Source organism: Podarcis raffonei, chromosome 6 (assembly GCF_027172205.1).
Source record: "Podarcis raffonei isolate rPodRaf1 chromosome 6, rPodRaf1.pri, whole genome shotgun sequence".
NCBI lineage: Eukaryota > Metazoa > Chordata > Lepidosauria > Squamata > Lacertidae > Podarcis > Podarcis raffonei.
Window position 1 is genome coordinate 56,919,515 of NC_070607.1, and position 24,820 is coordinate 56,944,334.

The 24,820-nt window shown below is 41.9% G+C and overlaps 2 protein-coding genes across 2 annotated transcripts; both read left to right on the forward strand.

Annotated features, from left to right (window-relative positions):
• The first annotated feature begins 908 nt into the window (after positions 1-908).
• On the forward strand, positions 909-14,560 carry LOC128416070 (acidic mammalian chitinase-like). Its single transcript, XM_053393151.1, has 12 exons — positions 909-1,039; positions 2,461-2,499; positions 3,960-3,989; positions 4,803-5,004; positions 6,392-6,448; positions 7,770-7,935; positions 8,671-8,795; positions 9,412-9,535; positions 10,652-10,834; positions 12,049-12,165; positions 13,416-13,551; positions 14,233-14,560. Exons 2-11 carry the CDS (start codon positions 2,475-2,477, stop codon positions 13,548-13,550), a joined length of 1,164 nt encoding a protein of 387 aa, XP_053249126.1. The 5' UTR covers positions 909-1,039; positions 2,461-2,474; the 3' UTR covers position 13,551; positions 14,233-14,560.
• A 2,599-nt stretch (positions 14,561-17,159) lies between these two features.
• On the forward strand, positions 17,160-24,816 carry LOC128416068 (acidic mammalian chitinase-like). The gene is made up of 11 exons (XM_053393150.1): positions 17,160-17,184; positions 17,404-17,433; positions 18,075-18,276; positions 20,237-20,293; positions 20,653-20,818; positions 21,690-21,814; positions 22,543-22,666; positions 22,757-22,939; positions 23,683-23,799; positions 24,174-24,315; positions 24,626-24,816. The coding sequence occupies exons 1-11, from the start codon at positions 17,160-17,162 to the stop codon at positions 24,814-24,816; spliced, it is 1,362 nt and encodes a 453-aa protein (XP_053249125.1).
• Positions 24,817-24,820: the final 4 nt, after the last annotated feature.

Below are 24,820 nucleotides of genomic sequence, written 5' to 3' on the forward strand. Positions count from 1 at the left end.
CAGAAGAGGTGTCTCACTTGGTCTGTGTACCAGGCCAGTCCAGGGCTAATGCAACTTTACAAAGTTGTGCTTCTCACGAGGAGGAGAAATCGGTTATCTTGCTATTCATCAGCGGCTTTATTTGCTTTCTGAGTACCAGCTGCTTGTCATTATTGTATTGTGTTCCTGCAGATCCTACACTGTGTCAAACAAGGTGCTTTGTGAGGTAAAGTTTGAGAAGAGGTAGAGATTCCTTGCAAAGCAGTAGGATTATTTCATACTCAATCAGGTATTGAGGATCTTGTTACCTTTTAAGAACTTATGTTGGAAGTCTGAGCTATGCCAGTGTTTGTGTATGTGTGAAAGAGAGAGAGCAAGAGAGAGCACTTTTCCACATTTCTATGTGTCACTTATTTTCAGAAGGGGGATCAGTGTCTTGTACCTTTAACAGCTTTATGAAAGATGGAACATTCAGCATCTTTGCTCTGCTCTGCAATACAAGCTGCATGAATCAAACTTCTCTCTTCTAGGCAGGGAAGATTAACAAATTAGCAAATTAAATTAAGATGAACAAATATGATTAACAAATTAAAAATGGGTTCCATGTTTCAGGCTGTAGTTAATATTCTGTGCTCCTGAGTGTGAAAAAGCCGAAGAGCCCTGGACGAGATAATGCTAGAATATATTTGAATAACGCTCTCTCATGGAACAATTTCAGGTCATGGATGCAAACAGATTAATCTTAATTTATTTGTAAATATTGTTGTGGTGGAAATGGACATACCTGTGTGGGATCAAAGGTCTCTTCCTGGACCAGTTGCATAACTGACAGAGAGGGATATCAATGTCTCTTTTGGCAGTTACTTCATACCATGTTTCATCACAACATTTCTGTCTTATGACTTCCTTTTCTTTTCAGGTATTGCCTCAGAATATCAAGAATATAGGGCGTGGAGAGTGAGGAAGCAAAATGTATAAAAAGGTGCTTTCTGAGACGTGCAGTAGGCAGAGACTGAATGCTACAGAGAACCGTGCTCTTTGAATTGCAGGATTTTGACAGGTCTGTAGCTGCATGAATAACCATCTAAAATTAAAAGGAGTTCTGTGTAGGTGTTTAGGCTTTGTTATGTGGGTTGGATCTCATGCTGAATTGGTGGAAGGTGCATTTATGAGAATGCAAATTACTTAAAGGGTGTGAACTATTGAATGAGTATTGGCAAAACATATGGAATGGTGCTGTCATATAATTTCTAAGTTTTCCATTACTGCAATATGCTACAGAACCCCCTGGATCAGAGGTGGAACATTCCATTTTTCTGCTTGAGGCAAAAGGGGAAGTGCCACCCTGCCCTGCTGCTGCTGCTACCACCACCACCATACCTGCCGCCGCTGCTGCCACTGCTGCCTCCCACTCTGTCACATTCACCACTGGCGGAGAAGCGCTGCCATTTTTGGGCAAGCTGGCTCTGATCCTGGGAGAGATCTCACCCCAGAAGGCTGTAAAATCAGTACCTGGAGAGCTTCTTCTGCCTGAGGCAGTGGCCTCACCCTGTTTAGTGGTTGGGCTGGCTGGGCCCTAGACTCATTAGAGTTGTTTTGCTGTTACAGTCTAGAGCAGGGGTCAGAAAACTTTTTCAGTGGGGGGCCGGTCCACTGTCCCTCAGAACTTGTGGGGGGCCGGACTATATTTTGAAGGAAAAAAAAGAACAAATTCCTATGCCCCACAAATAATTGAGAGATGCATTTTAAATAAAAGCACACATTCTATTCATGTAAAAACACACTGATTCCCGGACCATCTGCGGGCTGGATTTAGAAGGTGATTGAGCTGGATCTGGCCCTCAGGCCTTAGTTTGCCTACCCATGGTCTAGGGTTCAGCTGTCTCTCTTGGGTTGCCACCTTTCTTAGAGTTTTATACCCTGTATTCTCCTTATTATGTTGCAATGTTTTCATTATAAGCAGCACCTATAAATTGTTGTAAGCTTGCAAGTGCAACCTGTCTCTTTTTAAAGCATGTATAGTACATAATTTTCTGAAGCACCATATAAATAACTTTTGCTGTTGTGGTTGTTGTTGTTGTTTTAAAAATTGTTCTTTGCTAATGTTAACAAACTAGCCAGGCAGCAGTCCTATCATCTTAATCAAAGCTCCAACGCAGAATGTGTAGCTGATTGCTACAGGGGACACAGGTGCACCATGGGACTATGGAAGGGCTGTAGATTAGTGGTACAGTACATGCTTGGTGTTATGTATTGAAGTTCTCACCCTGGCCACCAGGAGTATCGTGTATATAGTTTTCACTCAGGTCCACATCAGCTTTTTTATGTAGACGGAGAACTAGTCATATATATACTAGTCACACACACAGAGAGACAGACACAGCACTCAGGGGTGTGTTATTAAGCATGGGCAGATTTTGTATTAAGGCAGATCCATTCATTTTACTGTATCTCCATCCCTCTTCCTGCATTTTTGCCTAGGTGCAAGTGTCAGTATGGGGAAGCTACTACTGTGTGCAGGTGAGTGTTGTATTAGTATCTGTGTTTCATGATAACTAATAAATAAATAAAACAATGTCATATAAATGATGTGGGGGAAGAGCTCCTTGTTATATATAATTCCATAAGTCTTTCTCCAAGGGTTTAGTTTTATCAGGCAACACCTCCTCACACTACTTTCTTCTCAAGAGAGAAAAGATACAGAGGTCTGTATCCTTTTTCTTTGGGGGCTAAAATCAGCTGGTACTCCAGAAAATTGAATTGTACTTACACAATTCCTGTCCCATGTAGGCCGCTATGTATCAATATGTGGAGGCCAGGTGCACGAGGATTGGAATAAAGGATAACTGGATCTGGTGGGCGGACTGTATTTTGACTTCCTCCACCCACTGTGGACTATTTTCACAGGTGGGTGTACCCACCTGTCAATCACTTGATGCCAGTGTAACACTGGATGCAAACCACATCAGCATAGACACGGGGCTTTGCAGGCACTGCCAACCAGCTGATAGGCACTGTTCTGTCCCACAGGCCTGAAAGTGGGCCCGGGCAAGTGGTTTATTGCAGGGATTCCAAACAAGGATGACAAAAGCGCCAGAGAGACTTACAACACAATGCAGAGATTCTTGCTGCTCCGTCTTGGAATGGACATTGAAGTAGCAAGCATGCCATGGCTGTCCATGCCCGACCAAGCATTTCTGTATTACTTCTACAGAAATTGGACTTCTGGTAGCAGTAGTCTAATTAATCCCACCTGCCTGAAGGCCTGTTCCCAACTCTCATCCATCCATCCATTCATCCACCCATCTGTCAGGTGAAGGAATAGGTGACAAGGGTCCAGGTTGCATGGGTAGCTCCTGACTTCCATCTCCCTAGGCCAGCAGCCAAGCACTCAGACAGCAGATAAGCTTATCAAAGGAAACAGATACACATATGTGAGAGCAATTTCACAGCAGGTACCAATTAGTCCCAGGGTTATCTTGACTACCAAGATAGCATTTATAGGCTTTCTGGGACGTTTGGCTTTACACAGGCATCTCATACATACCTCATGTTTGGCAGGAAGCCACAACTTTATCCGCCCCAAAGCTGATGTCACATATGGCTTCAGATGGATAACAGGTTCATGTGATTGGGAGAAAACAGCCTAGTGGGGCCAAATAAGGATTCCTGCTGGGTCAGAGACTTCCCACCACCTGCAGCAAAGGAGGACAGCATTAAATCCCCCCAGCCTCCTGTGATCTTATTAATTATGATCTCCCCATCTGATACAATTTGCATATAGCCCCCACCCCATTCCGGGCAAATGCCAAACCCATTTAATGCCATGTTTTGTTTGCCCCCCAAAATGCATATTTTGCCAAGCTTCATGGAAACCTGCTTGCCATCTGCCTACATTTTGAGTAGAATGGACAAGAATTACAGTGCCTTCTTAACACTCACATCTAATGTTCAACATTCTTGTTTCTTTTGCTTTGCAGGTTTCATCCTTCTGCTGAATCTGCAGCTTGGTAAGGCTAACTTCCTTTCTGCTTGTTTGCTAGGGACTAGTTCTAAAAATTTGACAGATCTGCCGTGTGCATAGCCTGTGTGCATTGCTCCCAGTTGAGGCAAAGCAGGAACACTTATTGTTGGGTAAGATCACAGCTCCATATATGGGGCTCCTTATTTCAAAATGCTAAAGCCCTGCAAAGCTCCTTTATTTAGAGTACCACTATTTCATCAAGAGTCCAATCAAGTTAATGTAGGATTTTTCTAAACTGCTCAAAACAGTTTGTCTTATACACACAGACATGTGATGAGGAAATGGCTTGATATAAGTCTGGGTAACTGAGGTCGAAACTCCAACAGCTGCTGCTCCTAGCCAAATAAACTTGCATCAACTCTTCTATTGTGTTTTCTGGGGTGGTGGAAGTTTCCACAACAATCACTTCCCACATGTCTAGACCTGGAAAGTTGCTGGCTCTATAGCTTTCGTTTTGTGTGGAGCTGGTGGTTCTGCCCTGCAAGAGGGTCAAGCTCATGATGAGGATTTGAAGGAAACTGTAGAAAACAGCGTGGGTTGAATTCAACAAAGTCATTGTGTGAGGGAAATGGAACTCCTATCCCTTCTGCTCCCCACACCCTCCCCAAAAATCCAAAAAATAGGGAGAACCGCTAGAGCAGACATGGGAGACTCAAAAGGGCAAGGAGGAGAGAAAGTTTTCATTTCACAAACAGGAGTCATTCTACTTGTGCGCTGACTTCACTGCGTAGGACCCTGCATTACAAACTGCATGTAGTATGATCTTTTCTAAATATAACCTTTCGCCTTCTCTTTCCAGGTTCTGCCTACAAGCTTGTGTGTTATGTCACTAACTGGGAACAGTACAGGGACCCGCCAGCCAAGTTCACACCAGATAATATAGACCCACATCTGTGTACTCATGTGATCTATGCTTTTGCTGGCATGGACAACAACCGACTTACCACTATAGAATGGAATGACGTGGAACTCTACAAGAAACTTAATGCCTTAAAGCAAAGGCAAGCAGCTCTCACAATGAATGTATTCACATCATGATGTTTGTTTAATGGCTGCTTCTAGACAATCCCTGACAATAGCAGCAGATGTAGAAGCAAAAGAAGGAAGAGTCTCATGGGGTCCCTTCATGAATTATGTGTTTAATAAATTAATTAAAGTACTTTTAACCCACACCTCACCACATGATTTCAGAGCAAGGTACAATACAAGTTAAAATACAACCAACACAATTCCAGTATATGTAGTTGAAAGAGCAGGCAAGAACACAACACATCTTAAAAATTACAGTATATAAACTCTCAAGGAAACCACCCACAGGTTCCTTCATTGCAGAAACAGTACATTGATATTGTTCTCAATATCACACAAAAGCACAGGTACACCGGCAAGTTTTTACCTCACAGAGATAAAAGTGTCTCTGCCAATCATGCTTTCAGGGGGAGAGCATTTCTTAATTAAGGTGCCACCATAGAAAGGTCCCCATCCTTTGTCACCACATAATGTTTTCCCCTTGGAGGCGCAACAATAAGAAGGGTCTCCTTCTAAGATCTGTAAACATGGGGAAGTGTTCCTTTAGAACTAAGACTTTTAAAATATTCATCTAAAAATATTAAGGGTGGAAGTGCCAAACAAGAGTTTGAAAATATGTGTTTCTTAGAGATACTTGTCCAAGAGCTAGGATTGGCTATGGCTCCTATGGAGCATACACATGATGGTAAATCTGTACTTCTTGCTATGTAATGTGAAAAAAGTAATTTGGAGATGCCTGGCATTCAGGGGGGGTGGGGTTGGTTGGAGTGATGGCTGATGTTTCCCTGTGATGATCATTTTTTGCATAGTAGGATTCTGTAACTATGTTTCTGAAGACACTTGAGAGTGGAATGATAGTCATCAGGACACATATTCGTTTTGTTCTGCCCTGCCTTAATCTCTGATGAAAGAGCTTTTGCAGGTTTTTGAAGCACCAGGTTGGGGAAGACTGCCTTGCAGGAATGCAAAAGACAGTTATGAAAGGCTGCACGCTTGTTCTTTTCACTGTAATAGCATCTGCTTGGACAGCCTTCTCTGTCCTTGCTTGGAACTGCCAGCAATCTCAAGAACAACAGCAAGCTTTTAAGTTCTGTCTCACTTTGGGCTCTGTCCTTGGGAGCTGCTTTAATTTCCCCAATGGCCCTGAAAAACTTTTGGGATTCTGCCCACACCCCTGAAAATGAGCTAGAGGAGCTCTCAAAAGCTCTTTGGTTCTGAAATCTATATCCTACAATTATAAGGAGCAACTGGTGATGGAAGTCTTGGATATTTTGAGGTGGAGAGAGTAAAATTCCTTTTTAATTATCACAAAATATTTGTGTAATGTTAATTCCACTGTATCTTTTTCTTGCTTTCTAGGAATAATAAGCTGCTCACATTGCTGGCGGTTGGAGGGGGAAGCTTTGACAACCAGAAGTAAGACCCTTCTCCTTCTTATACTCATAGAAAGAGCAGAGAGTGTTCATGAGATATAGCTTCCTAAGAAATTTGTGATTTGGGACACCCGGCTTAAGGCATTTTGGAGAGCTTGAGTCTGACATAAAGAGCATTTCCTTTTCTGAGAAATGAATGTCCTTCAAAGATCAAGGAACATTTTCCCTCTTTTGTTTCTGTGTACACTATTATTCAGTGCGAGCCTCCTTCCCAGAGACGCAGTACAGGCAGATAGTGGTTTTAATAAGAGAGTCTTTTTTTTAACGGATTAAAGAAGAGGGGGGAAAGGAAGAACCCCCCCACAACAAATGCAAGCTCCTTCTTCTCGTTGAATCATTCCACTTCCCTCATTTCTTTTCACTTGGAGAGGTTTGGTTGAAAAATCCCCCTAAATTTGGCCAAAACCCCAAAAAGAGTAAAAAGGGACTACTCCTAATTAGTAGAATGGGTGGGAGGGCACTGTGATGTAAACTGGCCTCACTCCACTCATAACTTGGGGTGGAGGAGTAATTTGATTCAGTTTATATTTAAAGATGAACTTACCAGCCAAATGGCCTGGCAGGCTGCCTTTTATCCTTGTCCTTGTGTGCATCCAGGAGTCCTGAGTCTTGTCCTGGGTGTGGGGCCAAGCGCCACCATTGACCAGTTGATCCCACACCCAGAAGAACACCCAAAAGGCCCTGCCGCCAGCGGCCAATTTGGCGGCAGGCAGATGATCCGGCCTGCCATTCGCCGGTTCATGGGAGTGGGCTTGGGCCCTGCCCACAAAGCCGTAAGGGGCAAACGGACTTACCAAATTCATACTTTTTGAAAAATTATATAAACTGAAACCTTCAGAATTCATACTTCTTCAAATTTTCCAGTGCGATTCCCCAGGTTATGTGTCCAACAATGCACATAGTAGACTAAAGTGTGCATAAAAATGCCTTATATTGGTGAAAATTACATCCAAAACTGTATTAGATTAGGGAAAATTTCTTGCAAAAATGTGTATAAAACTGCATATAAAACTGTTTATTATGAGAAATTCACACTAAAATATTGAAGAATCCTCATGAGGAGTTTCAATTTATTTATTCATTTTTGTGGATTGTTGCAGAAATAGAAGTGAATTTAAGATTTTAAAAATGAGAAACTTGGAGAACCAATATCGACAGATTGGTCCATCCTTAGTCCCTACTGATATCAAAGCTCTTCCATTTTATAGCAGCTGTTCATGATGCCCAGCAAAAAAATAAGAGTGAAATATAGGGTGATGCAAGTTGTAAAAGGCAGCTGTCAAAAAATAACACATTTCTTCCAGGTTCACTTCCATGATATCCTCTCCAGCAAATCGGCAGACATTTGCCACCACATCAATCGATTTTCTCCGCAAACATGGGTTTGATGGTATGGACCTTGATTGGGAATATCCAGGTTCCAAAGGCAGCCCTGCAGAGGATAAGCATCGCTTCACCATCTTGACTCAGGTATGAAAATAAAATAATATAGATGTCCATCCCAGCTTCAGCAAAGGGTGCTGGAAGCCCCTAGGGAGATAGCATGGATCATACTTACTTTGACAAAAATGGTCAAAACCTTTCTTAAAAACAACAGTGAATGATTGTAACAGAGTTTCTTTATTTTAAAATGGTATTTAAAATTAATTTCCTGGAATGTATACTGTAGTGATAGAACATATGAGTACCTCTGAGCATGTATAGAGTGCTTTTGTAATCACAACCAGCCTCCATATATTTATTCTTCCACATGAAGAACAATGGTTGGTTTGGGTCCCAGTGACAAACAGTGTAATGCTATGAATATCTACTCAGAAGCAGGTTCCATTAAATTCAATGGGGCCTAAGTGACCATACCTGAGAGAAAGCACTATTAAACTTAATGGAATTTTCTTCTCAGTACACTTGTATAGGATAGCACTGTGAATTACTAAATATGACAAAGAAGACTCAACCATCAAGAAGAAGAAATGCTCAGATGCAATCAAATAAATAAAAATAAATAGGCATGCCCAACTTGTGTGTGGAGATTTATCTTTATTTATTGATTAAGTTTATATACCATCCTTCATCCGAAGATATTTCTCATCATGATCTGTATGGGTGGAAATTTCCAGCCTGCAAAAGGCCAGCTGTCCTTTGAAAGGTGTTCTGTTCAGTTGCACGTGAGCAGCACCCAACTGATCCTGCTATTTCTCTCTGAAGGAACTAATAGCTGCTTTTGAGGAAGAGGGCAAAAGAACAGGACGCCCACGGCTGTTGCTTTCTGCTGCGGTATCTGCTAGCAAAAACACCATGGATGCTGGATATGAAGTTGCTGCCCTGGGGAAGTGAGTCACATGGTTTCTGCTAAGCGACATGCCCTGCGTCAGAATCTCTGTTGAACACCAGCTCTGAATGCTCTAACTTCTAGGTTTGGACAAATTGCTAAAGAACTCAGGAGAAAGCCGTTCAAATGAAAAGCCTCTGTTTTTCCTCCCTTCTCTTTCTGCTTTATTGCTATTATTATTACTTATTAAATTTGTGCTGCTGCTGAACCTGTACACAGTACACTACACTGGCTCTCCCAAAGATCCAGCCCATTTCAATAATTTTGAACCTCCTCTGGGGTTTGATGTCCTGGTTTTGTAGGCTCTCGTAAACAGTGGTTTGTAGGGTGGTATTTATTGACCATTGTGTCTATGCAGCCATACTGTGCTGTAGGCTTTATATAAATAAATCTGGGCCTCATTCTACAGTGCCTTTGGAAATATTTCTGAGGGCTTTTAAAGGAGCTACTACATCATGCTTATGTAATCACAGGTTGTTGTTTTTTAAATTATTTGTCTATGAATCAAAATAACTGTCTTATTATTATCACTAACAGTGTGGCTGTTGGATCATAGATTCCTTAATGTTTGAAGAAATTGTTCCTTCATCTTGCCATTCCTTTCTGTGTGCATCCAGGAGTCTTGATTTAATCAACGTGATGACCTATGATTTCCATGGAAGTTGGGCACCTCAAACAGGACACAACAGCCCCCTGCACAGAGGTCCACCTTCCTATGACTCAACGCCCTTCTTCAACAGTGTAAGAACAAACAACACATTGTTGTTGTTGTTTAGTCGTTTAGTCGTGTCCAACTCTTCGTGACCCCATGGACTAGAGCACGCCAGGCACTCCTGCCTTCCACTGCCTCCTGCAGTTTGGTCAAACTCATGCTGGTAGCTTCGAGAACACTGTCCAACCATCTCATCCTCTGTCACCCCCTTCTGCTTGTGCCCTCAATCTTTCCCAACATCAAGGTCTTTTCCAGGGAGTCTTCTCTTCTCATGAGGTGGCCAAAGTATTGGAGCCTCAGCTTCACGATCTGTCCTTCAAACAACACATAGCCCAATCTTAAACTCATAGCTAAATTCCAGTGACAATTTCCCCCACTCAATGCAGCAAAAACTGAATCAAGCCTAAGCATTAGGGTGGCCACTTGTACACCACCAAAAAGGAGGAGATGCGTCATGAAAAAGACCTGAACAGATTTTCATGTCCTAATTTATATGTCTAGATGCAAAGTTAGAACCAATGTCTATAAATTCAAATAGACATAGAAAACATTTTACCATAGTGGGGAAGATGGGACCAAGTGACCTGTGTGCTAGCTCAGTCTGCTGTCCAGGAGCTGTTACTGGGTGACTTCAAGACCCCTGCTCTCCCTTTGCATGATTCCTTATCTTTAAACTGGGCCTGGACTGGACAACTCTTCAAAAAGAGGACTTCCTCAAAGAGAGGACTCTTCTCTGTCCAGTGGAACACATGGCCACCCTAGCAAACATGGGTGGGTGATTGATGATGAGGCTCAAAATACATGTTCTGTGTAGCTGCATGAAGAATTCCTCTTTTAAAAAAAAGAAAGTTCAAAGGCAGACTATATCTGAGTGAATTTCAGCTCAAAAATCACCTTCCCCAAGCTCCCCCAAGCTCCCCCAAGCTTTTTTTTTCATTTACAAACATTTTTGGAAGACACAGAGACCCTGACTTCCCACAGATGACAAAGCAGCTTGAGGAGGTTGATCCAAAGAGGGAAAGGGTTAAGCAGCCCCTCACTGCCTGCCCTTCCTCTCAGCTCCTCCCAAATACTTTTGTCTTTTAAAAAAGTAAACTCACCGAGGAAAGAATGACAGAAGTCTGCATAATTTGTCTGTGCTTCAGGAATATGCCATGAAATACTGGAAGGACAATGGAGCGCCAGCTGAGAAACTCATGATGGGCTTTCCAACATATGGACAGTCTTTCAAACTTGCTAGTTCACGAACCGACGTTGGTGCTCCAGCCAGTGGTGGAGGTTCTCCTGGACAGTACACCAAAACTTCTGGGATCTTGGCATATTACGAGGTAAATGGGCCTTTGGCGCTTTATTACAGAATATTGACGACTGAGAGCTACTATAATGTAACTGATCATGTTGGGGAGGCAGAGTCAATTCCCACAGCTGTAAATCTCAAAGGGTGGGCTTGGGCAAATCATTTTCTCTTAACACATCTTATTTTGACAGGGTTTTTGTGAGGATAAAGTGGGATGATTCTGTGGAAGGTGCCTAAGACATAACCAAAGTCTTAGGCAGCAATCCCATGAATATTTATTTGGGAGCCATGCCACGGGTACAGCCCTGTTCAGGCCTTCGCCTGAATAAATGTGGACTAAAACCAGGGAAGGGACAGAAGTGTCCATGTATGTTTCTCTGTTTCAGACCTTCCTGAACTGAGAGGGAAGATCTGAAAGCTGACACTTAAGTGCCTTCAGCAGAATGTGCTTGGCATCTTCACTGTGCTTGGGCTCCTTGCCTTATCAGGGTTTCTGGTGGGAGGAGTCTAAGCACCTATGGGAACATTTGGGATGGCACTTGGGTATGCATTTCTGCTCTCCGCTTTCCATTTTCAGTCCACAAGCATTTAGAGGAATGCCTGATTGGGGGCTTCAGTGTTCCGTCAATAATGCATAGGACCAGCATGTAGAGCTGCAATCCATTGCTAGGGAGCACCTGTTATTCAGTGCAGTGGGATGTACTTCAGAGCCAACAAGTGTAGGCTCACACTTTTAGAGAAAACCAGAACAATTTGGTTACCATATACTGGAGTGGGGAGTCTTGTCCAGCTCAAGGGCCACAGGCAAATATTGGTAGAGTGATGGATGCGACTTAACTTAGCAAAGTAGTTTACCTTCCAGCCACACAAAATCCATAGGTTTCATCCATCCATAGGCCTCCATCCAGACAAGCTTAAGGTGTGATCACATGCCAAGAGCACATTCTAGCCAAGCAAAGGCACTCATGGAGGGTGTGGTGCAGGGCCATTGAGGCGTGTGCCCTGGGGAGAGTCCTGAAGGTCAGAGGGAGAGGCTGTGGAAGGTCTCATTTGGCTGTCGTATACAGTAAATTAATGCTGCAGACCATCAAACGCTGTACTCTTCTAGCTATAAAATAATCAATGATTCTGACAGGGAAGCTTGGACTGATTAACTTTTAGGATTATAGACTTTGTTTTTATTTTTGTTCATACCCCCTTGAGTTTCTGCTCTTTATCTAAACAGGGATTCTATCATTTTGACAGGTGTGCCCATTTTTAAAGGGAGCTACCAAGGGCTGGATCGAAGAACAGAAGGTTCCTTATGCTTTCAAAGCTGGAGACTGGGTTGGATATGACGACGAGAAGAGTTTTCAGTTTAAAGTGTGTCACTGCCTTGTGATAATTGCTACATCCTATGAGAATGAAAATCCTTTAGGCCCTCTAGCTGCTAACCAAATTTACAGCCACATTCTCACAGTCATGGGCTGTATCCAATGCCGTTATTCCACTAGTGCAGCAGACTCATGCAATGGAACTTCCCCCTTTTCTCCTATCCCTAGTGGCCCCTGACATGAAAAGTTTACAGCATCCTCTGGAACAGATTTTGAGGGCACACAGGGAGAGGAGCGGAAGTGGAATTGGAAGTCCAGTTGCATGGGTGGACCTCTGTGTACACATGTTCTTTAAGGCTCCATGTTATTTAAAATCTTCTTCCTTTCCCATGATACACCGTTCTGTTCCTCAACTCCATTCTTCCCCCTCTAACAGACAATCCGAATTCTGGGGCCTCTGAACATGTTTTTTTTTTTTTAGTGTTCAACTCAAATATTTTTTGGTACTTCTGGAAACCCTGGGATCCCCCAGGGCATGCTGATACCCTCTTTTATTTATAAGTAGCATTGTTTGAGTACCATCCTGTTGGCTGGCACACAACATTTTGGAAGTAGAAGGAGTGTACAATATTAAGAATTGTCTGCCTCATTCTTATTTCATCCTGGGAGTAAACAGAAATAAAATTCTGCTTCATCCCCTACGCAAAATTAATGTTAGCAGCTCCAAGTGCTCTTTAGCCACCCTCTGTGGTTACCTCACAGAAAGAAGGAGCGTCTTATTTATGTCACCACAGAGTGGCACATTCCCGATTCACAAAAAATGGGTTACTGAGCCACTGTACGTTAGCTCAATTTCCTTTGAATGTTATGCTTAAATGTAAATTGTATCTTTTTGTAGACTGCTTTGAGGTTGTTGGTTTTTTCTTTTTACAATCAAGTGGTATATAAAGTGTCATCTAGTTCAACTCCCTGTTGTGCAGGAATCACAACTAAAGCACACATGACAGGTGGCCATCCAATCTCTGCTTAAAAGCTTTCAAGGAAGGAGAGTCCACCGCCTCCCGAGGGAGTCCATCCACTGCTAAACAGCTCTTACTGTCAGAAATCTCTTCCTGATGTAAAGCCAGAATTTCCTTACGTATATTGTAAATGTGCTGCAGTGTCCAGAAGGAATTTGTAGTTGCCTGTTATTAGCAAATGGTAGAAGAGGCATGTTATGTGACAACTATTATGGAATGGGTACATAAGCACTAGTCTGTGGGTTATTTACAAATGTCCCCCCCCTCAACTTCTTTGCAGGCTGAGTTTCTGAAGAGGGAGAATTATGGAGGAGCCATGGTTTGGACTCTGGGGATGGATGACTTCTCTGGCAAATTCTGTGGCCAAGGAGCCAATGTCCTTGTGAATAAACTTAAGGGTCTCCTAGGAAACTGAGGTAATGACAAATTAGGCTGTAAGGCGCATGTTTCATTAAGCTACCAATCTAACGTCCAGTGAAGTTTGAATTAGGCATACTAATTGCATCAGAGTTTCAACCCTTATTTTCTAACCTCTCTTTTTAGATTTGAATGTTTGGAATAGTCTTAAGGGGGTTCATGTGATAAACCCTGCAATATGAAAGCATTTTAAATATTACACACACACACACATACACACACAGAGTATATGGTCTCTCAGCTGTAGTCTTCTAAGTGGCTCACAACATGAATACAAGCCACACAACAAATAAAGTTGCTAAAATTGAAATTAAATTGAGACAAGAAGAGAAACCCACTTTGAAAGGGCAGCAAAAGATCAAATAGAAAGTTAAGCAAAGCTTGTGCATTGCCTACTTACCTGGAAGTAAAGGCCACTAAGCTCAATGGGACTTGAGTTACTCTCCATGTGGCCCCAAACTATATGCACCCCATGGATGCTATTTAGTAAACAACAACCAAGCATGCAGAGGCCTATGGAATGCACAGTGTCATGTCTGAGTTGGTCTAGAGTCTGAGGAAGTGTTCCAATACAGGGTTAAATGTTTCAGGGTTGTTTTTGCTCTGCTATGCTCTTGATAAATAGGAAATCTTGCAAATATCTGATATGCTTCTGACATGCATTTGTTCTCCTATGACAGAACATGAAGTATCACACCAAGCAAATAGAGGAATGCAACGTGTTGTGGAACAAAGATGGATCCATGTTATATCTCTCACCTCCTTGAACCTTTGCAAGCGAAAAGATACTTCAAGATATTCGCTGCCTATCAGCATGTGATCATCCAGACTTGAGCAACCTGTTGTGGAATCTTCCATTACAAACTTTTGTTTGAGTCTGCTGCGTGTCTCATTTTTCTTCCTTTACTGTTAATCAGATTTTGAATATCGTGAGATTTATGCAGAATTGGAATGCACATGCTCTTTTTAGGCAACCTTGATTTTCTATTTCACTATGCAATCTAATAAAAAAAAATTGCATTTACTTGTACTTTAAATCATTTTAAATTGTGGCATAATGGTGATGACAATTAAGGCATTTCTTTCAGGCATTTGATATTTATAACTTAAAAGAAAAGCTGACCAACATAACTAGGTGCCTCTCCCTTAGCTATTTGTTTCCACCTGTCTTTAAAAGAGAAAGTTTATAAAAATCAAAGACACAGGGAGCTTCACCTAATTCTAGTTTCCAGGAAGGTGTTTGTTGCTTAGTGAGTACCTGAGTCTTGCTGTCAAGGTCCAAAAGAGGATCAGATGGCTTTTTGCTTGGTTAAAAGGCAGAGGCAGCAGTGCTTAAACGAGGAGAGATTATTATTTAATCAGCCTGAAATGTAAGAAATTGTATTTATTTTGAGAAAAAATCTAATCATCACTCCCTCAGTTTTTTTAAATGAACCCCAAAGTGTATAGCTCTACTCCCTGGAAGAAAGATCAAGGACTGCTATGGGAGCCAGAAATTCAACTAAATTCTGCTGCCCTTCTGATTGGCTAAGAGACGGAAAGTTAGAGTAGTGTTATGACTTTGCAAGACACTAATCTAGACAAAAAATGGGAACACTTCCCCTTGAGGTTTGAGATCGTTACTTAGAAGACAATGCCAGAGTTTTTGTTAGGAGGAAGTTTTAGGATTTAAGTTGGCTGTGGAGTGATCAAGGGAAAAAAGTGTCAGTCTGTTAAATGCAGCAAGTTGGAAATGGGGGGTGGTGGTGGTGGTGGTGGTGGCAGAACTCAAGTTGAGCTGCCTGTTTTGAATAAGAGATTGTAGCCATGAGAGAGGCAGGACCCCCTTGGAGTGTAATGCTTTGAACCCCTGCATTGTAGGCTCAGGTTGTATATATGTGTAAATAAGCCATACATCATAAAGACACCACAGTCTTCACTGTGCCTCGTTTCCAAAGAAAACCCTGGGTAAGCATCTGGAACCCTTGGAATTTTGCAACACTGGGAAATTGGGGTGGCGTGTAACAATAGTGTCTATAAGTGAAGCTGGGGAGCAGCAGGAGGAAGAAAGACATGGAAATTGGAAGAAAAAGCTGGAATAGAGAGTGCTGCAGAAGATTTGGACTCCAGGGACAAGTTGTTGGACAATAAGTCCTATCATCACTGACTATTGGCTATGCTGGTCAGGGTTCATGGCAGCTGGAGTTCAACAACATCTAAAGGGCCACAGATTCTCCATTCCTGATTTAGCTTGTGTTCTGTTTCCAGTAACGGTCAGATTCAACTGGAGGCTCAAAAGCAGGGCCTGAAGGCTTAGTAAATCATCCCCATAGTTCTTAGAGGACAAGAAGTTCTGTGCAAGTTCATTTTAGCTTTCACAGCTCCACTCTGTCAGTTTGACTACATTGATTGTTGTTGTTTAGAGGCTTCTCAAAGTCTCATTTCCAGCATCATCAGCAATGGTTTTAGATTGCAGTAGCAAAACTAGAGGAAACTACTAGCTATGTTGCTGTTATTCAGCTCCACTTTGAGCTTAGGCTCCCACTTCTCTGCTATATCGCGTTCTCCTTTTTTCAACATGAAGTTCAAGACCGGCATTAGTATAGAGTCTTATCTTGCACTGATATAGTGTCATGGAGGTGTGCCTTGCAGAAACAGCCTTGGGGATTTTAGAGATATATAATCTCAAAGTGACTTTTTATGGGGGGCTGAAGGCCAGTTGCATAAATTTTTGGCATGGTGTATGGCTGCAAGTCACAAACTAATGTTCCCCTAGGGTTTTTTGCTTTTTAAGCTGTCATTTAATGATAACCACTTGTTGGGCATGAAGAATGGCAAATTGTGCAAGAATACTTTGGCCCCATTTGGACACAAATATCATTGCTTATTTATCTGACATCTGCATGTTGAGCCGTGTGCCTTGCATGCTATAAATAGTTGTCTAGAAAGGCTATTAGAGCCTCTTCACATATGATTACTCAACACTTGAGCAAGTTTAGACTAGGAATGGACAAATCCGTCCATTCTGTTTTTATCTTAGTTTTCTGATCTTAAGCTCGCTTTCCACATTTCTGCATTGGTTTGCAGGGTTATTTTCTTTAAAAATTTCTCCTGAAAATATCATTTTAATGTTATGTTTTAATGCTGGGACCTTGGAGTGAAGAGTGGGCTGTTGTTGTTGTTGTTGTTGTTGTTGTTGTTGTTGTTGTTGTCCTTTGCCTACACAGAGGCTGACAACACTAGGGTTTGTTTTCAGCTTAACCACATATGTTATTGGGTTGTAAGATTTCTACAATTGAACATTAAGTGATTAATTGAACATTCATTAAAATCATTGGGACGTTTGCTGTCGACGTTTGCTGACATCCAAATCTGTCAAAAATCAGAAAAAGATAGGCCTTTGTGGTTCTCTTCATACACACAATGTAATTTTTCATAAAGTCAACACTTTTTCCATCCTTGAATTTAGATCTGTTTTCTGTCCCGGGATTTATTCTTCAGCCACCTGTGCACTTTAGCTGCCAGATGTATGCCCCTTTAGCAGGTGTGTGGCTCCCATACTGATAAGTGAGCAGTTTATAAGGCTGTGTTGGATTTCCCCAAATGGGCCATTTCCTCTGAAAAACAGATGGGGAAGATGCTGCTGTGGGCAAGTGAGTGATCCTGTGTGTAATTTTACGTCTTGAGAAACATAAAGAGACATTTCTTCCTAGAAACAAGGGAGGTGAACTTTGAGCTTAGACTTGGGAATGAGAACACCATCAGGTTTGCTTATGAGACAAATAACCCTGGAAACGAGGTGTTTAGCAAATTGAGTCAGATGGTTTTATGCATACTGTAATGGTGTTTTGTTGTTTTTTAATCTTTTGTAGGTCTGGCCATTTTGCTGCACTTGCAGCTTGGTAAGCAGGATTCTTTATTGCTCATAAATTTATTCCTCAAAAATAGATGGAATATCTGAGACAAATGGAGGGTGGGGGAGATGCTTTCAGGTTTGATATTGTCGTTTTCATTTCTGCCCCCTCCTGGAAGCTTGCAATACTAAGGGTGTGATTATGAGTAGCAGCAACCAGCACAAAGGAATGTAATATTAAGAATGAGAGACTGTATCTTTGCATTATATAAATCCACAGATTTCTGTAAAGGAAATATATGGTCCCTCATTCTGGGGGTGATAGGAGTTGTAGTCAAAAACACCAGCAAAGGCTGGGCTAGAGACTATAACTTTCTAATTGAGCATTGTGCATGTATCTTAATCACAATGAGTTTCCTAAATCAAGAGGTAAGCGCACAGGGCCAGACTGAACTAAGTTGTTGCACGAGCAGAATGAGATCTGCTTGTGCAATGGGACTTTGCTCTGGAAGGCTGAAGGAAAACCTAGAACAGGTTTAAGAGGTGGGAGGAGAGGGACAAAATTCCTGTTGCGTGAGCTGACCTCATTCCATTAACACATAAAGTATGCCAGTTTTAGAGTCAGTTGCTTTGATTTCCATGTTGTTCTTGCCTATGACATTCACATCACAATGTTCTTTCTTACCTCAGGATCTTCTTACAAGCTGGTCTGTTATTTCACGAACTGGTCCCAGTACAGGCCTGATCCTGCTAGATATAAACCAGCAAATGTGGACCCCTGCCTGTGCACACATGTCATCTATGCCTTTGCTACTATGAGCAATAACAAGATCGCCCCCTATGAATGGAATGATGACGTCCTCTATCCACAGTTCAATGGTCTAAAAGAATAGTTAGTAAATTCTTTAAACACTTGGTAATTACTAAGAATGAACACAGATTGGTTAATCTCAAAATAATAAGGCTTGTTTGGACCTGATCTGATTTTCTAAGCCCCCTAGTTGTAAATGTTTGATTCAGTTTTTTGAAAAAAAACAACAGCCCTGGAAGGTTAATATTAGCTGCTGCAGAGCTGCAAAGTACTCTCTACTATCTGCTCACTAGGCCAATGGCCAGAAGAGAGAAGGGCAGACAAGTCAGTTCTGGGCATAGCTGTCAAGTGTCCCTTATTTGAAGGGACAGTCCCTTATTCCAGTGCCATGTCCCACTGCTGTCCCTTATTGATGGATGTCCCTTAAATGTCCATTAAATGATGTCCCTTAAATTTCAAAGGAAGCAGCTCCTCTCCCTCCCTCCCTGCTGGCCAGCGAGGAGGGAGGCTCCAACTGTGTTGCTTGGCTGTGTTGCTCACCTAATAAGAAGTCTAAGAACGACTGGGGGGTGGAGCTTGCATGCCTTGTGTGTGGCTAGTTAATGCAAGCTGAGGGGTTTTTTGAATACTGGACGCCATTTTGTTGCACATGCTGCTGCAAACTTTGCAGTGCAAAGCCAGGCTGGGGAACCATCTTAAGTTGAGGCTGCATAGGCCTTGTGGTGCATGTGATTCAGATTCTATTCAGTTGAACCTCTGGTTACAAAGTTGGTTGGACAGTGTTCTCAAAGCTACCAGCATGAGTTTGACCAGACTGCAGGAGGACAGGAAGACTGGAGTGCCTGGAACAGGTGGGGCTGCAGGTCCCTTATTTTGGCTGCTGGTCCCTTATTTTCAAATCTGTAAGTTGACAGCTATGGTTCTGGGCACTGCTACAACAGCCCAGAGTCTCCCTAGTGCTAAAGAATCTATCCTGTGCTATTGTCTAATATAGGGATCTCAGATCTGCAGGAGTCTTAGTCCAGGCAACCCATCACTGTTGAAACCCGCTTTAAAAAGGTAAAGGTAAAGGACCGCTGACAGTTAAGTCCAGTCGCGAATGACTCTGGGGTTGAGGTGCTCATCTCACTTTACTGGCCAAGGTAGCCGACGTTTGTCCACACAGGGTTTTTCCGGGTCATGTGGCCAGCATGACTAAGCTGCTTCTGGAGAAACCAGAGCAGCACACAGAAATTACCTTTCCGCTGCAGTGGTACCTATTTATCTACTTGCACTTGACATGCTTCCCCTCAAAAATATGAGACTGACTTATACTGTGTCAGAGCATTAGTTCTGTAGTCAAACACTATTCACACTGATTGGCAGCTGCTGTCAGGCAGAGGGCTCTTCCTCATCATGAGATCCTTCCATTGGAATGGCCACTGGCTGATTATTATTATTATTTTGCATACAGTACATGCTCTCTACTCACTGAACTGACTGTTTTATGCCTTTTGCCTGCCAGTTCCTTCTTGTATCTGTGTCCCAGAACATGCCACCTCTCCAGGACTCAGGGAAAACTTAACTTGACATTAAGCACATTATTTAGTATAGGAGAGTCCCAACCAGAGAGTCTCAAGGGAGGTCCTAGCATGGGCAGAGAAGCTGTTACAACATTAACAATCTGGAAATGCTGTGGGGACAATGGCTTGATGTACCTGTCTGCATGTCTATTATTTGCACTGGGAGGTAATCTCTTCTTAGTACCAGTGACAGCCTTCCTCCCAGGGCACAAATAGGGGTTGTGGGGAGGCTGCTGCTCGATATCAATGGATCGAAGTCCCTTCCCATGATTCTGTGGCCCCAACCCAGATCACTCCTCATGGCTATTTAGTAAAAAAAAAAAAAAAAGAACAAGCACACAGTCCTATGATCAACACAGTATCTAGTTTGGTCCTCAGACCACGCTTAATGGCAGTTCACGAAACAATAAACGATGATGGGAAAAGCAACAATGGCATATTATACATTTATTTCCTAATTTTTCCAATCCCTTCCATAGCAATGAGAAAATGGTTACTCTTTTGGCGATTGGAGGATGGAATTTCGGCACCCAGAAGTGAGAACTTTTCTTTCACATGTATAATGAACAAGATGGGGAGGGGAGGGGGGTAGTTTGTGGCTACTGCTGCTGGCCTGCTGAGGAAGAGGCAATGAATGGATAAAAGGGATGTGGAGGATTTTCACGAATCTCTGGTGGATAGAAAGATAAGACCACTGTGGAGTTAAAGGAGGAGAGTTGGGTTTTTTTTTGAAGAGTCAGAGGGAAGTATGGGATAAACAAGTACAGTAGAAACATTTTGTGGGGAAGGAAGTGGTAAGAGAAGCTGAAACAAGCTAGCATTGCTTAATTTTGTGGTTCATATCGTGTATATCCTCATACTTTCAGTAACTTAAAAACAAATCCGGTTTTGTTAGGTTCACCACAATGGTTGCTACAGCTGCTAACCGCAAGACTTTCATCGATTCAGTGATTACGTACCTTCGTCAGTATGGGTTTGATGGGATTGATCTGGACTTTGAATACCCAGGTTCTCGGGGCAGCCCCCCTGAGGATAAGCATCGTTTCACTATTTTAGTCCAGGTGAGGAAGCTTTGCCCAGCATCCTGTGAACATCGTGCCTTGCTCTCTTTGCATAAACAAATGTAATACGGTATGTGAATGAGTCGATTATTTCAGATCCTGAAATCACAAAGCAGATGCTGATTGATATGGTTGCTCAGTCACACATTACCTTTTCTCATGTGATGGGAGTTATCCTCAGCCAGGAAGGCTCCCATCAACAACAGACACGCTTGTCCAAATAAAGCACTAATTCCAACTAAATGTTGCTAGAAATAAGGTGCCACTGCCAATTACACAATCACATAATAGAATATCCTTTCCTAGAAAAAGGAATATACTTCACTCCATTTCCAGGTTTATAAGAATGTTAAAATAATTTGAAATTTCTTCATATTTAGCTATGTTTAAATGACAATCAGCTGAGTGTACTACTACTACTACTAATAATTTATTATTTGTACCCCCCATCTGGCTGGGTTTCCCCAGCCACTCTGGGTGGCTTCCAACAAAGATGAAAAATACATTAAAATGTCACACATTAAAAACTTCCCTGAACAGGGCTGCCTTCAGATGTCTTCTAAATGTCAGGTAGTTGTTTATCTCTTTGACATCTGATGGGAGGGCGTTCCACAGGGTGGGCGCCACTACTGAGATTAGTTAGATAAAGAAGCAATCTCAGAAACAATGGCTGAGCTTTCTAAATTCCTCCTTATATGTACATAATGGCACCATAATGGCACTTTGGTTCATATACCAAAGTAGTGGAATTTCTTCATATATATATAAAAAAGATGTTGTTGCATACCACCAATTTTTGAAACCTTGCACACAATGAATTAGCTAGAACTGAATGCAGCTGTTAACTTTACTCACCCATGCCCTTCTCCAGGAAATGCTGGCTGCTTTCTCAAGTGAAGCCACCAGGAGTGGGCAACCCAGACTGTTGATCACAGCAGCTGTATCTGCTGGCAAAGCAACCATTGATGCTGGATATGAAATTGCAGAGATAGGAAAGTAAGTGACAATGTGCTAAATTGGGGACTTGTGAAAATAGGACAAAGCAAGGCAAAATTCATTATTCATTTGGAGGGAATTATTAATTATATTAAGGAAAAGGTGCATACAGAGAAATATATACATGTCAACAATATGAGACAATATATTTGTGCAGTCTTGCCAAAGATTTAAACTTGGTTGTTTGACATTCAAGAATTTAGATGCAGCATTTTGAATTCTTTGAGTGACCACTAAAGGTCTAGTCACAGTTCAATATAAGTGGCTGCAATATCCACTTACCTGGGAGTAAGTCCCGTTTAACTTTATTAAGTTTACAGATAGATATGCATAGGATTGCAATGCTGGACCCAAAGGACACTAAGCTTTAGCTTTCTAGTCAATGTCCTCTTTAGCTTGTTCTGTGATAAAAATGAACAGTGTAGTCAACTTGAACTTCATTTGTTGGGAAGGTTGGATGAGAATTTAACAACTGGACAAATATCCTTGCAGAAAAGGGAAGCAGGAGCTGAGGATCATATAGCTAGCTGTTTAGCAAACTACAAGTCAGATGTACACCATATTGTTCAAATGCATACAGTTTTTGTATGGTTTCATGCAATCTTCAAAAGCTAATGTGAAAGAAAATTGGGTTCAGCCCACCAGTATCAAGAGGATCTTTATTTCAGCGTATGGATCCATTAGGCAAGTTGTTATTACTCTGCTTTTTATTTATTTATTTGCACAAGGGTTCTAGATTTCATCAGTGTGATGACCTATGATTTCCATGGAGGATGGGACACCTTCACAGGTCACAATAGCCCCCTGCATGTGGGATCTGCAGATAAAGGCGATTTTGTGTACTTCAACTGCGTAAGGAAATGCTAACAAACTATTGTTTGCTCAGAGCCGGTAAAAAAAATGGTCAGTTCATACCTATATTTATTATGTTCATATTGAAAGGAATTTGCCATGAAATACTGGCTAGAAAATGGGGTTCCTGCTCAGAAGCTTATGATGGGGTTTCCTACTTATGGCCGTACCTTTAGGCTTACCACAGCTGACACATCGGTTGGCGCTCCTGCATCTGGTGCCGGATCCATTGGACCTTACACAAGGGAAGCTGGTTTCTGGGCTCATTATGAGGTAAATGAAACATTTAAAAAGGACCAAAGTTTAAAAGCATGCAGTATTTAAAAATATCTAAGCAAAGTGCATTTTGTCTCTCAGCAGTTATAATCCTGTTTTACAATACTAATGTCTTGCCGTTCACCCATCCGGGTTGCTTATAATCAAGATTACATACAATTGTTTTATATAATTCCACCACATCCATTTTCATCCTCTTTAACAGGTTCCTTAATATGTTCTGATACTTTTTCTTGAACTTCAAAAACTGCTGTGGACTTCGCATATGGGGGAGAAGTTTTTCCCATGCACTAGAAAAGGTTTCCAGTCCTCCTAAAAAGATTCTAAATTTGTGTCTCTCATCAGTGCCATTGATTTTGCCATCTCTGCACAATCCATGATTTTCACCAGCTGTTCTTCCTTTGAGGGCATTCTTTCCTTCTTCCACTTCTGTGCCTAAAGATTCCTTGTCACTGTGGTTACATGCATAAATACAATTGAAGCTTCCTTTGGAATTTCACTGTCTAGTATCCCCAGCAGGAAGGCTTCTGGCCTCTTGGGAAAAGTCACTTAAAAAAAATAATCATTATTGATCAGGTGCATGGTTTTTCCTCTTTGGTATAATTACAGGAAATGCTGCTAGGAATATTATATTAGGCACAGAAGTGCACCTCAAAGGATAGAATATATTTCACTGATAAAACACCAAGTGCCTGTACAGTTGTTTGCTGTTGTTTGCTAACATGAATGTTCCTTGGCAGATTTGTACGTTCTTACCAGAAGCGACAACCGTCTGGATTGAAGATCAGAAAGTCCCTTATGCCTTCCTGGGGAATGAGTGGGTTGGGTTTGATGATTTAACCAGCTACAAGTACAAGGTATGTTATTTTTTTTCTAGTGCATCTAACAGATTGATCTGTACCCACACTCAAAGTACCTTGCAAGATTTACCAGTGCAATGTCTGAGCTTTATAACAATGCTTGGTGCATATGTGTGTGTGTATATGTACTGCCGACACTGATCTTGGGATATTTTTTTGCGAGTCAGCTGCTGACATCATTGAATCAACTTTAAGTTAACATTGACTTTTAGGAATGTAGTCAAGCCCTTAGATGCATTGATCTAGTCCAGTGTTTGTCTTTCCCAAACCCCATGAGTCTAAAGAACAGCACCCCAACAATTCATGTCATGTTAGTGCGTGCAACTGACATCAAATGTGATGGGAATATCTTGTACTTGCTTTCTGCGCAGGTTGAATTTTTGAAAGCAAACAACTTTGGAGGGGCAATGGTTTGGGCCATTGACCTTGATGATTTCCTAGGCACTTTCTGCAATACGGGGCCATATCCTCTGATATCACATTTGAAGACACTCCTTGACATACAAACTCCAGGTAGGTCAATTTATTGAGAAGAATTCTGCACTAAGACGTGTATATGCATGTGCGCACATGCGCAGAGCGCCATGCTGCAATCTGGAGGTGCAAGGAAACAAGTAGCCAATGATAAACAAATTATGTGATGTGCAAAGACACTTCCCAATATGTTTTTGCAAAAGGGGGGCAATTTAATGCACACCCAATCCCCTTTGAAACCTCTGTGGGGATGTTCCCTCTAAGTGACTGGCTTTGCACTTTAGTACAACTCCAATGTATTAAACAACTTCTCTCAAGTGTCTTCTCTGATTATATTCTCCACCCTTAGGTTGTGTATCTCCACCCCCTCCAACAGTCCCACCTCCTCTTATTTTCTGTGAAGATAAAGCTGATGGTATCTATGCCAATCCGGATGACAAATCAAAATTCTATGAATGCTCTGGGGGCAATACTGTTTCCAAGAGTTGCGGAGAAAGTCTGGTGTTCGATGAGAGCTGCAAGTGTTGTAACTGGCCTTGAGCCT

Excerpts from the sequence above, each read along its gene's own strand:
- LOC128416070 (XM_053393151.1), top strand. The coding sequence starts at position 2,475 with ATGGGGAAGCTACTACTGTGTGCAG. Across the intron at positions 6,449-7,769 it reads GGAAGCTTTGACAACCAGAA|GTTCACTTCCATGATATCCT; the intron begins GTAAGACCCTTC and ends CATTTCTTCCAG. Across the intron at positions 9,536-10,651 it reads CAACGCCCTTCTTCAACAGT|GAATATGCCATGAAATACTG; the intron begins GTAAGAACAAAC and ends TCTGTGCTTCAG.
- LOC128416068 (XM_053393150.1), top strand. The coding sequence starts at position 17,160 with ATGGGGAAGATGCTGCTGTGGGCAA. Across the intron at positions 21,815-22,542 it reads GAAATTGCAGAGATAGGAAA|GGTTCTAGATTTCATCAGTG; the intron begins GTAAGTGACAAT and ends TATTTGCACAAG. Across the intron at positions 22,940-23,682 it reads GTTTCTGGGCTCATTATGAG|ATTTGTACGTTCTTACCAGA; the intron begins GTAAATGAAACA and ends GTTCCTTGGCAG.